At 33.6% G+C, this 14,786-nt stretch overlaps 2 protein-coding genes across 4 annotated transcripts; one reads left to right on the top strand and one right to left on the bottom strand.

Moving 5' to 3' along the window:
* Positions 1-869: 869 nt before the first annotated feature.
* Positions 870-4,008, top strand: LOC18094703 (protein FLUORESCENT IN BLUE LIGHT, chloroplastic). Of its 2 annotated transcripts, XM_006369056.3 has the most exons (5): positions 870-1,054; positions 1,493-1,692; positions 2,240-2,402; positions 2,731-3,051; positions 3,571-4,008. In XM_006369056.3, exons 1-5 carry the CDS (start codon positions 967-969, stop codon positions 3,771-3,773), a joined length of 975 nt encoding a protein of 324 aa, XP_006369118.2. In that variant the 5' UTR covers positions 870-966; the 3' UTR covers positions 3,774-4,008. The 2 variants fall into 2 exon arrangements, with proteins under 2 accessions (XP_006369118.2, XP_024464143.2); XM_024608375.2 differs by lacking the exon at positions 870-1,054 and having other exon boundaries at positions 1,491-1,700.
* Positions 4,009-4,211: 203 nt separating this feature from the next.
* Positions 4,212-9,728, bottom strand: LOC7475076 (oligouridylate-binding protein 1B). Of its 2 annotated transcripts, none has more exons than XM_052453970.1 (12): positions 9,348-9,728; positions 7,857-7,920; positions 7,436-7,538; positions 7,227-7,303; positions 7,063-7,124; positions 6,873-6,960; positions 6,606-6,681; positions 6,498-6,528; positions 5,766-5,885; positions 5,387-5,472; positions 5,022-5,195; positions 4,212-4,883 (listed from the first exon to the last, which is right to left on the bottom strand). In XM_052453970.1, exons 1-12 carry the CDS (start codon positions 9,460-9,462, stop codon positions 4,599-4,601), a joined length of 1,281 nt encoding a protein of 426 aa, XP_052309930.1. In that variant the 5' UTR covers positions 9,463-9,728; the 3' UTR covers positions 4,212-4,598. The 2 variants fall into 2 exon arrangements, with proteins under 2 accessions (XP_052309930.1, XP_002298224.3); XM_002298188.4 differs by having other exon boundaries at positions 7,857-7,918; positions 9,343-9,728.
* Positions 9,729-14,786: the final 5,058 nt, after the last annotated feature.

Genomic DNA, 14,786 nt, shown 5'->3' on the forward strand with positions numbered 1-14,786 from the left:
ATTATGAAATTTACTAATACATTGAATTGTCGAGAAAACGCAAGGATAAGAAAACATCAACACATCAAATATAACAAACATCACATAAAAAAAGATAAAATTGAAAAACAAATTAGTAATCAAAATAAAAAATAAAAAATAGCATTATTTATTAAAAAATATATTGTCTATAATAAAATGAGAAACTATGCGCAATAAAATGTTGAAATCTTTCAATTTATCCATAAAATAAGATTATGTGATTGGTATTTTATATTGGATTTAATTAAAAAAATACAAATTGGTTAATAACAATATTAAGAATTTTCAAAAAAAGAGAAAAATATACACACAATTTTTTTATTTACTGAAAAAATTTCAATATTTTTTTATATTTATAAGATAAAATCTAAAAATAAATAAATGAAATATTCCATTGATCGATTAAAAATAATCAACCATGAATTTATCAATGCAAATTCCATTAAAAACTTTGTCATAAAATATACATATAATACATTATAGATGTCATACCACCACTTGTAATTGCAAAGAAAAAAAGAAAATAAATACTTGCCATAAATTTAAATTATTGAAGGCTTTTTTAATTGTTAATTTTAAAATATTAAAGAATTAATTGAAATATGTATAAGATGATTTAAACATTTATAATTATTAAAAAAACAAAAATAAAAACAATTATTTTCAATATTATTATATTATTGAGTTTGAAAATAAGAATTTTTTTTTCTGACCTTGAAAGAAAAATCAACTGAGTCTCAACTGAGGCAGCATTTATTGTTGGTTTAAAAAATGAAAAAAAAAGAAAAAGAAAGAAAACAATGGCGATTCGGCAGAAGCACCAACGACGTTTTATCTCATGCTGCCAACTCCCAAGGGATTGAGTGAGACATAAAAAGCCAACAGAAACATCAGAAGCCAACGTTTTATCCTCTTTGAAACCACCAAAGCGATAATAAAAATAAAATGGCAGTGATAATCCGCTGCAGCTCTTGCTTCTCTTCTCCACCCTCCTCCGATCACATCATCTCCCCCAAACCCCATCTTCCAGCTGGTCAGTGCTCTCTCTCTCTCTTGAGTTTTTTGTTTTGCTTGAGCGTGAATTATGTGAGTAATGCACTAGTTGCGCGCCTTTTATGTTTGGTTTTCGAGAAATAATGAAAATGGAAATGGATTTCAGGTATTATTATGTCATTGTTGCTGGGTTGGATTTATTTTAACTTATTTTTCCGGGGACGTGATTTTTATGCTATATCTAGTTAAGGGCTACTACCAAATTTCAAAATTTTGATGCCTAACTATCAAGCATACAAATATAGCTTCAATGTTTTGCATTTATTCTATGTCCGTGTTCATAAAGCTTTGCAGATTTTTGACTGATCAGAAATACAGAATTGTGGTGGATAGATTTTTATTTCGTTTCTCGAAGAATAGTGGAAATCTTATGTATTTATGTATAAATCTGAAGTAATTTCTTGATCCTTTGAACCAGGAAAATTGGCCTCTCTTCTGTTTAGAGCACGGAAGTTTACACCATCATCTGGAGATGCTTCAAGTATACTATCTGCTTCTCGCCATAAGTTGCCAGGCAGCGAAAGTGTGCACATAAGGCCTGCATCAGAAGGGCATCTGAACACTGTTCAAGTACCGCCTGTTTGTGACAAATTTCTTGAACTATTGTCTGCTCATCAGGTATGATGGTGAGTTTGTCCTGTTATTTTCCCCCAATAAATATTGTTTTCTTTCTTGGCTGGCTTTACTTGATTTAAAAGAATGTAAAACTACCCACCATGTATTGTAGAGAGTCACAGCTTTTCTGATGCATGAATATGGGGGGTTGCCACAGGGGACACCCCTTTGTGGTTTTGTGCATCCATCAAAACATTACTGCGTAATCTTTATTGCTAAGCCAAATGAACCTGCCATGCTGCTTTCTATGTTCAGCAAAAAGTCATGGATTTGATAATGAGTTGGTTTGGTTAGGTTTTGTGTCAATTCTCTGTGTGGACTTGAAAAGCAATTTATAATTAGGAGATGTAGGTTACCACAGTCATCATTTGGTCGATGATGTCATAATGGAACATGATAAAAATCACATCCATTGATTTGTTTAACATTTGAAATTCAAGACAGATTGAGGTGCTCTTTATGTTTTGGTTTCTCTGCAGCAAGGATTAGTTTGGTTTCCTTTTCAGGCTACTCAATTTCCATCTGATTGGTAATACTCTTGTCTTTTCAGGGAAACATGCAATTGAGATCCTCGGCAATGGCTTTTCTTGTTACTAATGCCTTGATGTGGACTACCCCTTTTGAAGCTCTAGCTGAAACATGTGAGGCAGATAGCTCTATCTTCAACATGCCTTTGCTGTTATTTGTGGCCCTTGTAGGGGCCACTGTTGGAGGTATGATTCTATTTCACTTCTTCTCTAATTTCTTTGTTCCCCGGTTTTATGCTCAACAGTGAAAGCTTTGCATATATATTAGATAATGTTTTAAGTTCGTTTGAAGCGAGAGCAAGTAAATGCTTGAAATTCAAGGCTCAAGGATCTTGGAATTTGGACCAGGACCACCAAGTTGAAGATTGGTGCAAGAATCCTCTTATGTTCTTCCGCGCTTGTTTGATAGCTTTTCCTTGCTCTTGAAAAAATTCCACTGCATTCTTGAAGTGTTCACTTAAATCAATATGATGCATGCTATTCTTCCTCTAGTAATTCAGTGCTTATGTGACAGGGTTGCTTGCACGGCAGAGGAAAGGGGAATTGCAGCGGCTGAATGAGCAATTACGCCAGATCAATGCAGCTCTAAGAAGGCAAGCCAAGATCGAGTCCTATGCCCCCACCTTGAGCTATGCTCCTGTTGGTAGTAGAATACTAGAGAGTGAAGTGATTGTTGATCCAAGGAAGGAGGAGTTGATTTCTCGATTGAAAGTTGGAAAGAATTTTTTGCGGAATCAAGATCCAGAGAAGGCATTTGTGGAGTTTAAGTCAGCTCTTGAGCTTGCTCAGAACCTGAAGGATCCAACAGAGGAGAAGAAGGCTGTAAGAGGTTTAGGTTTGTTTCACTTTCATTCCTTTGCCCATTTCTCTTTTCAATAAATGTACATTTTACCTGCAATTCTTCTCCTATACCTACATGATCAATGATTTAAAACCAAGCAATAAAGCAAAAGGCTGGTTGTTCTGCTAGGCCGTGCACGTCTTGCCCTAGTGACTGGATGATGGATCTATTGAATCTTTGTCTCCCTCACTATTGCACTTCTTTCGATGGCCTCATGTCAAGATGGATACAAGTTCCTGTCCTTTTATACAATAAATAGACTTCAATTCATGTGTTCAATCGATGAATGCTCTTAATGATGACTACATTCAACTTCTAATGAGTTTCTCATCTTTGTTTCTCTAAGCTTTAGAAATCAAATCCTCTTTTATTAGCTATGGTGTTATCATTATCCACTATTTTAGTTCTTTTCTTCATTTATGATGATAGATGAACTTGACATTGCTTGTCCCGCTTTTCTTCACAAATGCATGTTTGATTGAAGTTCATTTGAAACAAACCTGCTTGATTCAGGAGCCTCACTGCAAAGGCAGGGTAAACTTCAAGAAGCTATTAAATATCACTCAATGGTTCTTGCAATCTCCAAGAGAGAAGGAGAGGAATCCGGAAACACGGAGGCATATGGAGCAATAGCGGATTGCTACACTGAACTTGGTGATCTCGAGCAAGCTGCCAAATTTTATGACAAATATATTGCAAGGTTGGAAACAGACTGATCGGTTTCATCTTAATAACATTAGACACCATCATAGGTTGTGGATTAGTTCATTAATTTTTGCTACTGGCGTAGTCTCCATATCTTTTGCTTTGTATCGTTCTGTTGTCTTTCAGCTAGCTATGATTTGTGATTGTTGAATTTTTTTTTTCCTCATCACATTACAACTCCTCCCAAGGGGAACACCGAATTGCGTTTTTGAAGTTTCTCTTTAATAAGCAGGTGTTGCAAGGCTATCTTTAAAACGTCTCAGAGCATCATGGATTCGCAGGAGATTTCTAGTTAAAAGGAGTGAAACCACCATCATTCAAAAGCCGAAACCCTTCATTGCTATATTGTTAAAAAGTATATCGTCTCGCAAACAGCATCTTGCAAAAACACTATATTCTCACAGAGGCAAAGCATTTGTGGCGAAAGTTCAAACAAAGACCTTCAAAAATTTTAAAAAATTAAAAATAAAAATAAATTCCAGGCCTGAAAATCCACATGCCTCGAAAATAATTAAATTCTCATACAACAGACAATGGTCAAGATGCTCAAAGGGTTTTAAGGCATACTGCTGTCATATTGAATTGCCCATTCCCTCTGTCAACCAATTCGCTCATGCTCATCCCTACATGATAGATAGCTCATCCCTACATGGTCGAAAACAGAAAAACATACATGTATAATACATCAACACAAATGGCAAGCATATGATATAAATATGCGGTTAGGTAACCACCTCACGGCTGGATAAAGAGAAAACAGATGGCTTCCTAATTGCTTGGAACTTAAATAACACCCACAAAGGCAGGAAATAAAGGTGTGGCGTCAACTCTTATTGTTACTGATAGTACATCAGTTGCTGGGCAGCAGCAACATTCTGGAAACCACCATCATATATTGCCTGGCTTGCTCCGGCAGCACCCATTCCCATTGTTGCTTGTTTTAGAGGATGCTGCCCCTGAGGATGCATCAAGGCATGGATACCACCCATCTTGCTTATCGCTAGCTGCCTCTCATATGCCAAGATATCAGTAGCTGTGAGACCAGGCAAAGGGGCAGCAGCAGGTGGGGGGAGTGGGTTTGAGCTTGTCCCCGGCGGAGTAGGCTTGCTACCCCATGAGCACTACAAGAATGGTGAAAAAATTTAGAAGTCAATTTCCAAGTTGAAAAAAAATGTTGTTATTGTTCCATCCTTATAACATGACCTCTAACACAAAGGTTTTACGTAGATAGTAAATGAGGTCAACATAATCCAACATACCTTCATCTGTTTTCCAAAAAGTGATTGGGTGTTTCCCATCTGAATAGCTAAAGCTGCCTCTGCATGAGTACTGAACCTCACAAAACCAAAACCTTTGTCTCTCTGGACACGAACCTCCTCAATAACTCCAGCACCAAGAGCATGGAAGTGGCGATGGAGATCAGGCTGTGCTACCTGGAGATTGATTGAAGATAAGTAGTTCTTGTAAATAAGACAAATCAGATATTTCTAAGACATTCCAAATTCTACCATTCTTCTAGACATTAGATACAGCAAGCATTTTGGAAAAGAATCACATATGGAGATGTATGCACAAATAATGTACAAATAGCAAGAACAGGCAGATGGGAAGAAAAGTTTCTTGCCTCTGGAGCAAGATTGCCAACATAAACAGTAGTATATTGAGGATTGTTTTCAGGAGCCTCATTATTTGTTGCCTCCTTGCAATCCTCTGCACAAGATAATTATAAATATAAGTTTTTCCATCTTAGTTGTTTCCCACAGACACAGAAGAATAACAAAACACATTGCAACCCGTGGACAAACATGAAAACAGGATAACAAATCAAAATGGGTTATTTTTGTTACAAGGGCATGAGATGTTGCGACGATCCACAAGCTAATTGCCAATTCACCACATTCTATTAGAAAATAATGGTGATCCAAACCCATCTTTGAAAATAAAGCATTGCATTATTCACATCTAATCCTGATTCTCATCATTTCAAAACATGTACAACTGACCTGACGTGCCATTTGTTAGTTCCACCACACTTTTTGAATCAGAGCTTTGCTTGTCGTCATTGGAACTGGCACCTTTAGCTGCCCAGTTGCACCGAATCTGTCTACTACCAAGCCACTTTCCTGAAAGGCATGTGAATTTACATTATTGTAACATGAATAAGACGTGAGCAAGCAAATCTAACAAAATTGTAATGATCCAGGTCGACGAACTCCACCACTTTACAAAATCAATCTTGCATCACTAGATTGTACACCCTAATGATGAATACTAATCAACTTTTGCTTATGCTTATGGCTATGCTAAAAAGCCCAAGAATCACAAGTGTATCAATCCATGTCTTAAGTGCACAATTTCATGCTAATGCCATAGGACTATTACCAAATTCTCCTTCCTAATCCTAGGACCTCAAATTTAGTGGGACAATATCAGCAAAGGACATTTCTAAGAAGGGATGGCAACTAGTGCAAAAACCAGCATTGTGATCTCAAAATGCTAAACTTTCCCAGCAGCCCCCAAACTCATAAGTATACACAGACGTGAAAAAAAAAAAAAGAAGGTGTATATAACACAGCTTCTTTCCATTTGTCAGTCATTCACTATTTGATTAAGTAGAAATGCACGTTAAGAATAGAGGGAGTGTAAATAACACATTGCTTTTTCCAATGAACCTTAATTAAGAAACAATCACCCCAAAACCATTAAACAATCCTTGTGAATCCCATCATCCATACCTGTTAGGTCATTTATTGCACTCTGGGCATCCTGAGAGGAAAACAATGTCAGAATCATGATGAATAAAAAGATTACAGAAAAAGAAAGGCACTAAATGAATTCAATACCTGTTGATTTCGAAAGGAAACAAATCCAAACCCTCTTGAACGCCCAGTCTTCTGATCCCACATAACCCTTGCATCTCTGAAACCAGAACATGCTTAGATACAGTGCTCAGCTTAATAACACCAACCTAATAAGATAATAAACCACCAAGATAGCATTTCCAACTTTTTAACTCTATGTTTTCCACAACTTCAGACATTGAAAACACACTGAATTCAACCAAGGTGGACACATGCAGAGAGAGAGAGGGTGAGGGAGGAGAAACTTACGAACAACTGGGATAAACAGAAAAGCAGGCATACAATGTTGCATCAGTAACCTCAGGACTAAGATCTCCAACAAAAATGTTGAAGTGACCTGCGCATTAAAATGGTGTCCATGCTTATACATGCCAGTACATCTGAGTTAGGGATAAAATTTAAAACATAAAAAAAACAGAGAGAGAGAGAGAGAACCAACCTGATGTATCTTCTCTCTGACCACTAGCATATGCCCAGTTAACTTTAATAGGCTGCCCAAATCTGCCAAGAGTGCAGTAATAAGGTGCTGACACAAATTTAAGGTAGAGCTTGGAGGATCAGTACAAGAGTAAAACAATTCACAATCAAAAGCAAGCTACTCACAGATGCCTTCCATTAAGAGATAATATTGCAAGAGCAGCTGCTCGACGATCAAAGTAGTGAATAAATCCATAGGACGACTGCAGAAGTGGAGACAACAGAGATGTCAAAAATAGCTTACAAGCTAACAAACTGACTAAGTGAACTGGTAAAAAGTAGCAACATACAACAATTAGATCCTTTCCATATAGCATACGATCTCTCAGATTTACCTTTTCTTTTCTGATAAGCTTGCATCCTTCAACAGGACCAGTACTCGCAAAAACCTCTTGGAGAAGGGGTTCAGTTACCTGAGTGTGGATGTTTCCCACATACCTGCATTTTTCACAAAAAATAAAGAAAGAAGTTTTAAAAAAAGAAGAAAATAGAGGGAAATAAATAAACCTGTAAGTAACCTTCCTCAATTAGCAAAAATAAAATATAGCAGACAATTGGTCATCAAATTATTGGTGCATTTTAAGTGAAAATTGAAGGAAAGCATGAATAAGTAGTACTATTATCAATTAAGAAGAAATTCAGTCAGGAAAATAGAAGCGGGGGGCAGTTGCATGAGCATGCATGTGAAACAGAAAACAAGTAAGAAAAACAAAAGAAATAGAATTAAAAAGGAAAAATGTCTAGACAAACACTCACACACTGCGGCAAGTACTTGGATCAAAACCAGGAGGCAGATTTCCACTTGGAATTGGCTCAATCTGCAAAATAAAAAAGTGAAAACGAAAAGAAAAGGGAAGAAAACAAAATTTAATATAAAAAAAGGCCTCTTCTCAATCTACCCGAATCTAAAATATTTCAATCCAGAACAGCACAGCTTGCAAAAGGTCTGTACAGAACAAGCCTATAAAACAGGAAGATAAAATAGTTCTTAAAGTAGACCTAAAGGATTGGCTGGATGACTAATGCAGATACAAACAAGACACCAAAAAACAAAAATATACTATAGTTAAAGCTTTCACATTCTAATTATTATTATTTCTTTTTATCTTCTTAAATGTACTGGTCATGTTAAGAGAACAAAACTATATAAAGATATCGCCCATGTCTTGATTCTTAATCTCAATATTTGTTGAATCCTCAGTACAAAGTTAATTCCCAGATGGAAGCTTCGGTTCAAAACCCATCACTCCTTCCTGTGCCAATCTTTTCTAGCTTCCTATAACAGAGAGTATAAAAATGGAAATTTTGTCCTATTTTTCCTTTAATTAAAGCAAGAACCATCAGTTGAGGGGGTTTTGTGATGACAATGGTAAAGAAATAATCACACCAAGTGAAACAACTGCTATCTAGATTATAACGTGGTAAAGAAAATGGACCCAAACTCTGCTGCATTTCACTGAAAATGACATGAAACCCTGCGCTATTCAAGAACACTGAAATTGCATTTTACAAAAGTTTGGAGCATTCCCAGGCTAACAAATAAACAGGGCATAAAAACCCACTGTGAAACTTAACATGGACATTTGTAATTCACTCCCGCACGAGTTGAACACATATGCATAAACACGGATAAACACAGAGAGGAAGACCGTGATTTAGAAATGACCAGACACACAAAAATAAGTTGTCAAGTTGGCGAAGACGCATCAACTAAAACCGTGTGAAGAAGACCCATAATCAAGGTGATGTTCTTTTGATAAGATAGATAAGGCACGACTAAGTGAAGCTTCCTAACACAGAAAACAACTGCCCAAATTTTTCCTCGGATTTCTAACTTTAACATTACAAACAGTAGCAGAATAAAAGAAACCAAAACAAAAAAGAAATTTATCAAATTCACTAAATGCCCTCAAATAATCTAGAGAACAACACATTTCAAAAAATTAATTGATTTTTCATTCATTTCTAACAAAACCCCAAAAACCAAAAAAAAAAGAGAGAGAGAGGCAAAGCTCGTAACAATAATAGGAAATAGAAAACCCTAAAATTTCAATAACAAGGCCAACACACTAACACTAAACCATAATTTTTTGTCAAAAAAGGAAAAGAAAACCTAAAACCTCCTCCCGAGCTCCTAGAACCTTAGCCTAGATAGCTCTAGAAATCCAATAACGAAAATTGCAATCGGCAGAATAAGAACCAATAAAAAAAAAAGGGAAAAGCTTCCAAAAATTGGAAGTACCTGAGGAGGAGCGAGGAGGCCAGGATGGTAAAGAGACTGTTGTTGAAGAAGAGACTGTTGTTGAAGAAGAGCCTGTTGCATCAGTGCTTGTTGTTGCTGTTTAAGCCTCTGTTGTTGCATTTTTTCTTTCGTTTTCCTTTAAGAAAGAGAAAAAATCAGGCCTTATTGTTAGTTTGTCGAGAAAATAAAAATTCGGTCTTGCTTGCTTCTTTCAAAAGTATTTTCTCTCAGATTTTGGTGTGGTTTAGGGTTCGAAGAGAAGAAAGGAAAGGGGAGGTCTCGATCGATCGATCGATCGATCAATCAGTCGGAGAAAAGAGAAAAAAAAAATAAAAAGAAAAAAAAAAGAAAGAAAGAGAAAATGAAACTATGAAAGAGAGAGGGAGTGATAACAAAAAGTGGTTCAAGATAGAGAGAGTATTTATACTTGAATTTTAATTTTAATTTTAATTTTTTTGGTGGGGACTTAGAGGTGATTGGTAAAGTTACGACGCTTGTGATTTAATATGTTAGGACTGGCAGTAGAGAAATGACAGGTGCTATAATGGCGATGGATGATTGGGTTGTGATGGGGGTGGTTGAAAGCTAAGTTTGTGGGATTTTTCTTTCAGGAGTGTGATAGGATATCCATCCAGCACACGGTCTGTTGCTCTATTCTTACAGGTTTGTTTGGAGTCTGGGAGTGTGTTTTGTTCTATATTTCATTTTTTATGCACCAAATTTTATGTAAATTAGACTGATTACAAAATATTTTAAATTAATTAATTTTCATGTAAAACATTTTATTCAAAACAATTATTGAAAACATTTGTGTATAAAATAACTTGCCTATAACATTCCTGTTAACCTATCTGTGTTTGATATATATATATATATATATATATATATATATATATATATATATATAATATTTGGTATTATATTGATATCATGGAAGTTGTTTTTTATTTTTTAAAGTTTTTTCTGTATATAAATATATTAAAATAATTTTTTTTATTTTTAAAATTTTATTTTTAATATTAGCAAATTAAATCGATCCAAAAATATTAAAAATATATTTTGAAAAAAAAATTAAAATTTTTTTTGAACAAATATGCATAAACACTATCTTACTACTGCATTTTAAGAATTTGTTGTCTTCAATTCTCATTCGTGTAGCTCAACTGGTTAGATTCTAGGTTTGTTTCTTAAAAGTAACCAATTCGAGTCTCACAAATCTCAAGACCACTGAAAACTTACATGGTCGTTAATTTCATGGCATGCGAGATTAGTCGAGGTACATGCAAGCTAACCCAAACAACCATATTAATAATAATAAAAAAAAAAATGTGCTGCCATCTAGCAAGATATATATCAAACCCTATAATTATTTCCAACAACCCGTATTTATCACATGTTCTTAGAGCATGTTCTTAAGATATTACATATGGTCTAAGAGATTAAAATTATAAACCATTTACTTCCGTTAATTTTGTTAAGTTATATGTCACATTGTAATAAAATAATTTACTAAAGAATAAACAGATAATTAAAAGTATAATATATATATGATTAAATAAATAAAAATATGTCATTATTAAAAAAAATCTAAAAACACAAACACACATATATGTGGAGATAGCAAGAATGTGTTTAGTAATAGAAAGTATTTTGTCCCTTTTTCTTTTTTATTTTCTTTTCATTTTTCTCTAATAAAAATATTAAAAAACATGTTAAAAACAAAGTATAGAGTCACTTTCTTTGCTCCTAGGAATCGAAGTAGAGAACTCTTTCCCCGGTCTATAGAAAAGAGTCAAGTTCATGAAAAATGGGTCATTTACAACCACTAATAAAGGGTTTACTGAAAAGTCCAAATTAATAATTCATTGAATGAATGAATTTTTTTTAAAAAAAAGAAATAAATCAAGATTACAATTATTTTTTATTAAAATAAAAATCATAATTTATAATATTTATCTAAATATTTTGTATTTGTGATAATCTAACGGTAGAATATTAATTTTATTTCATTCAAATTAAAATTTATCATGAGAATAACTAAAAAAATATTTATATTAAATTTATATTCATGTTTTTTTTTTAATTTGAAAAACAGTGAAAAAATTATATTGAAAAACTATGAGGATGTTTTTCAAAGTCAATATAAATTAAAAAATTCATCATTTCCAATTGAACAAATCATATTTCTTTCATTTGTGATGACCATTTATTCTAGAGATTATGATATATTAAAAAAAAATATACGAAAAGAAGCCTAAATAAGCTATTTGGAATGGAAACTATAATCTATTGGATATAACTTTCATTCCCTTTCCTTTGCATGAGAGTCGTAATGGGTTTTCTCTACTTTTGAATATTGATTAAATTAATTTTTTCAAAAAAAAATAATGAAAAAAAAAACAGCTTCATGCTTTGGTTATTAAAAATTGAGCGTGGGCTTGAAAGAGCCCAATGGGCCCCATTCTCACATAATGACGTGATCCATTTTGTATGAAGTTTTAGTTTCTGTGTTTTTCTTGTTCTTAAATTTATAAACATTACCTTATGCTTGTATCTTTTATTCCATGATATAGATGTTTTATAATTAGTTTACAAGTTAATTAAGACTAAATCTTCCTTAAAATAGTTTAAGGGATACACCCCTTATATCACTTTGATATATTAAAATTTTTAATAATTTCTTCCCCGTATTAACCCTATAATTCAAACTAGAAAATTAAAAAAAGTAAGTAAACTTTTTTGAATATTAAACTAACTCTTTGAAATTTTTTATATACTTATCTAAAGTTATAAACCATGAGTCTATCGTATCGTATTGAGTGTTTCATGCTTAGGTATTTTTATGCTTACATATATTTTATTAAGATAAAAAAAATTGATTTTTCACTGATGATGATAAAGTTTCTCTAAAAAAAAGAAGGGTTGAACATGAATCTTATGAGATTTGTTTTTCATTAGTTATCTTTTTATCTACAAAAATACATTGATTTTTTTGTTTATCCTTCTATTTTGTATCAGGTGGTAATATTGAGTTAACCTTCATAAAAATTAAACAATTCAAGAAAGTTATATTTTCATAGCTTATTTAGTCTACTAATTTCATTTACTATTGCATACTATAACCAACTCGATTTGTTTTCGATAAAGCTAGAAAAACTTCACTGGATCTAGGTTTTTTTCATGGACATTAATGGGCTGAATGGTGGGTGTGACATGCAAAATAACACTCTGATGTATAGGCTAGTTTAGAGTTTTTCAAATGAATATTACGTAAGAAAAATATACATATATTTTATTTTTTTTGCTGAGATGGAAAAAATTCTCCTTTCTCTCCTTTCAAGCTGTGAATATATAGCTTACATTGGAAAAAATCTGGAGCTACATATCATGAAAGGCGGTAGTTCTATTGCATAACTTAGGTGACTATTATAGCTAAAGTTTGCAATCGAAGTTATAGCTTGTACAATTCGACATGGTAGCTTAGATTAAATAGAAAAGCCGACACGAGCGAGAAAAAGAACTAAAGAAAAGAGAGGAGAGAGGGAGGAGAGAGAAAAAGTGGTGAGCTCGTTGTTATAGGCTAGGAAAACTAACCTATGGACCGAGCCTTGTGAGGCAACCTTAAATGCCTTGGTTCAGCCCAACCAAACTTGGGGAGGCTCGGTTAAGCTTATGCCTAACTAAGCCAACTTTTTTTTAATATACTATTATTTGCCCCCAAATAATTTTTTAACAACACCATTGTTAAGAAATTACTTTATCAAAAATCCAAATACGGAGAGGAATGACAACAAACAATGTATGACATATTTAAATATATCCATGCAATCTAGTTTGAGAATTGTGAACTTACTGTTAGCATGTGAATGTTGATGTTGGTGACATGTATAGTACTAGGCATGATTGATATCATAGAACTGAGACCTAACAATTATAAGAGTAAAAGCTTGTAGCTATATCAAGAATCTTAGCACACCCTTGCACATGGTTGTGCACTTGGTTGTGATAGAGAATCTTGATCCATTACGATAATAACAATTGTGTTTGGAATATTGGTCTAGCATTGCACTACTCCACATGGTTGTGCTAGAATCATTCTATTATGATAATGATTGTCGGCATGATCACTACTATAAATAGCTAATGATTCTTTTCTTTTTTAACATCACATATTTATTTTTTTAAAATTATCTATGGGTGAACCTTTAGTATGCAAAGACAGGTGAAGAACTTTACTCTTCTTTTCCACTTGGTTTTAAATGTCTGGCTAGATTAAAAAAAAACTTTTGGCAGAGAAGACTCTAGAGCTGATACTTCTGCCAATGAAAGTGGTGGAGCTAAACCTTCTCATGTTGCTGGTTGGAGTAGAGGAGCTGGATCTTCTTATCGAGGTGATGAAGGGCATATGTCATATAAACACCAAAGTAGCCAACCTCAACCCCAAAACCCATATAGAAGCATTATAACCATTGATGCTATTACTCAACTAACCATAAACATTAAAGTAAGGTATAAGCCTAGGATTCTAATTCCCATGAAAGAATAAGCAGGACACCTAAGACAACAACTAGAGATTTTGAGATCACAACCTCTATGTGTAAGTTTAAGTTTGGATATTTCCTACCCTTGTTTAATTTTGTTAGAGATGTATAATTAAAACTCGTGTGTGAGCCAGTTGCACCCTAATAGGTGGATGACTCTGATGACTTTTGATAAGTATATAAGTCTTAAAGTTCAAGTCCTAATTGTTGATTTGTTTAAGTATTGTTATAGTTTATCTAGTTTTCATGAGGGTAAAAAGTGGTGACATGGTTTTATACTTTTTCTCAAAGAATGATATGAAATCTCTTTAATGATATTTTTTAAGGTAAATCATTGTCAGTAAAAAATTAGAGAAATGATTGGTTAACAATAGGTTATAGTGGTTCAATAACCTCTGCTAAAAAGATATGAGGTTGTTTTTTGGTTTGGAGGATGTCCATCACAAATAATGCTACTCCTCTTTTAAGCCTAAATGAAGAAAGTGTAATAAAAAAAAACTTACTGATAACTGTCAATACTACCTTTTTTGGTTGGCTAAAGGGTATTCTCTAGATAACAATGTTTATGGTACAAGATATATTTACTATTTTCCTTGCTTTTTGGCATTATAACCATTATACTAATATTTATATATATTGTTTATAGGTGGCTCCCACTCTAAGACTATTAAAAAAGAAAACCAAATTCCTCCTCGTCATCATAATAAGAAAATACATAAAAGGAGAAAGAGAAGTCTCAGAAGGAGAAAAAGATTTGAACAAATGATCTTGAAGTAGAGGTAATAGAAGAATCTTAGCAAATGAGTGGTGAGATAAAGACCAATATTGACATGATAACTATTAGGAGTAGTTATGCTTTAAGCTAGAGGAGTGAGAAGAGATATAGTCCATAGCTTGTCATTC

The sequence above is a fragment of the Populus trichocarpa genome, chromosome 1 (assembly GCF_000002775.5).
Source record: "Populus trichocarpa isolate Nisqually-1 chromosome 1, P.trichocarpa_v4.1, whole genome shotgun sequence".
In the NCBI taxonomy this organism is placed as follows: Eukaryota; Viridiplantae; Streptophyta; class Magnoliopsida; order Malpighiales; family Salicaceae; genus Populus; species Populus trichocarpa.

Coding starts and splice junctions, on each gene's coding strand:
- LOC18094703 (XM_006369056.3), top strand. CDS start 967: ATGGCAGTGATAATCCGCTGCAGCTCTTGCTTCTCTTCTCCACCCTCC. Junction 1,693..2,239: donor AACTATTGTCTGCTCATCAG/GTATGATGGTGA, acceptor TTGTCTTTTCAG/GGAAACATGCAATTGAGATC. Junction 3,052..3,570: donor GAAGGCTGTAAGAGGTTTAG/GTTTGTTTCACT, acceptor TGCTTGATTCAG/GAGCCTCACTGCAAAGGCAG.
- LOC7475076 (XM_002298188.4), bottom strand. CDS start 9,462: ATGCAACAACAGAGGCTTAAACAGCAACAACAAGCACTGATGCAACAG. Junction 6,529..6,605: donor TTTCCTTTCGAAATCAACAG/GTATTGAATTCA, acceptor TTTTCCTCTCAG/GATGCCCAGAGTGCAATAAA. Junction 5,473..5,765: donor ACTAACAAATGGCACGTCAG/GTCAGTTGTACA, acceptor TATCTTGTGCAG/AGGATTGCAAGGAGGCAACA.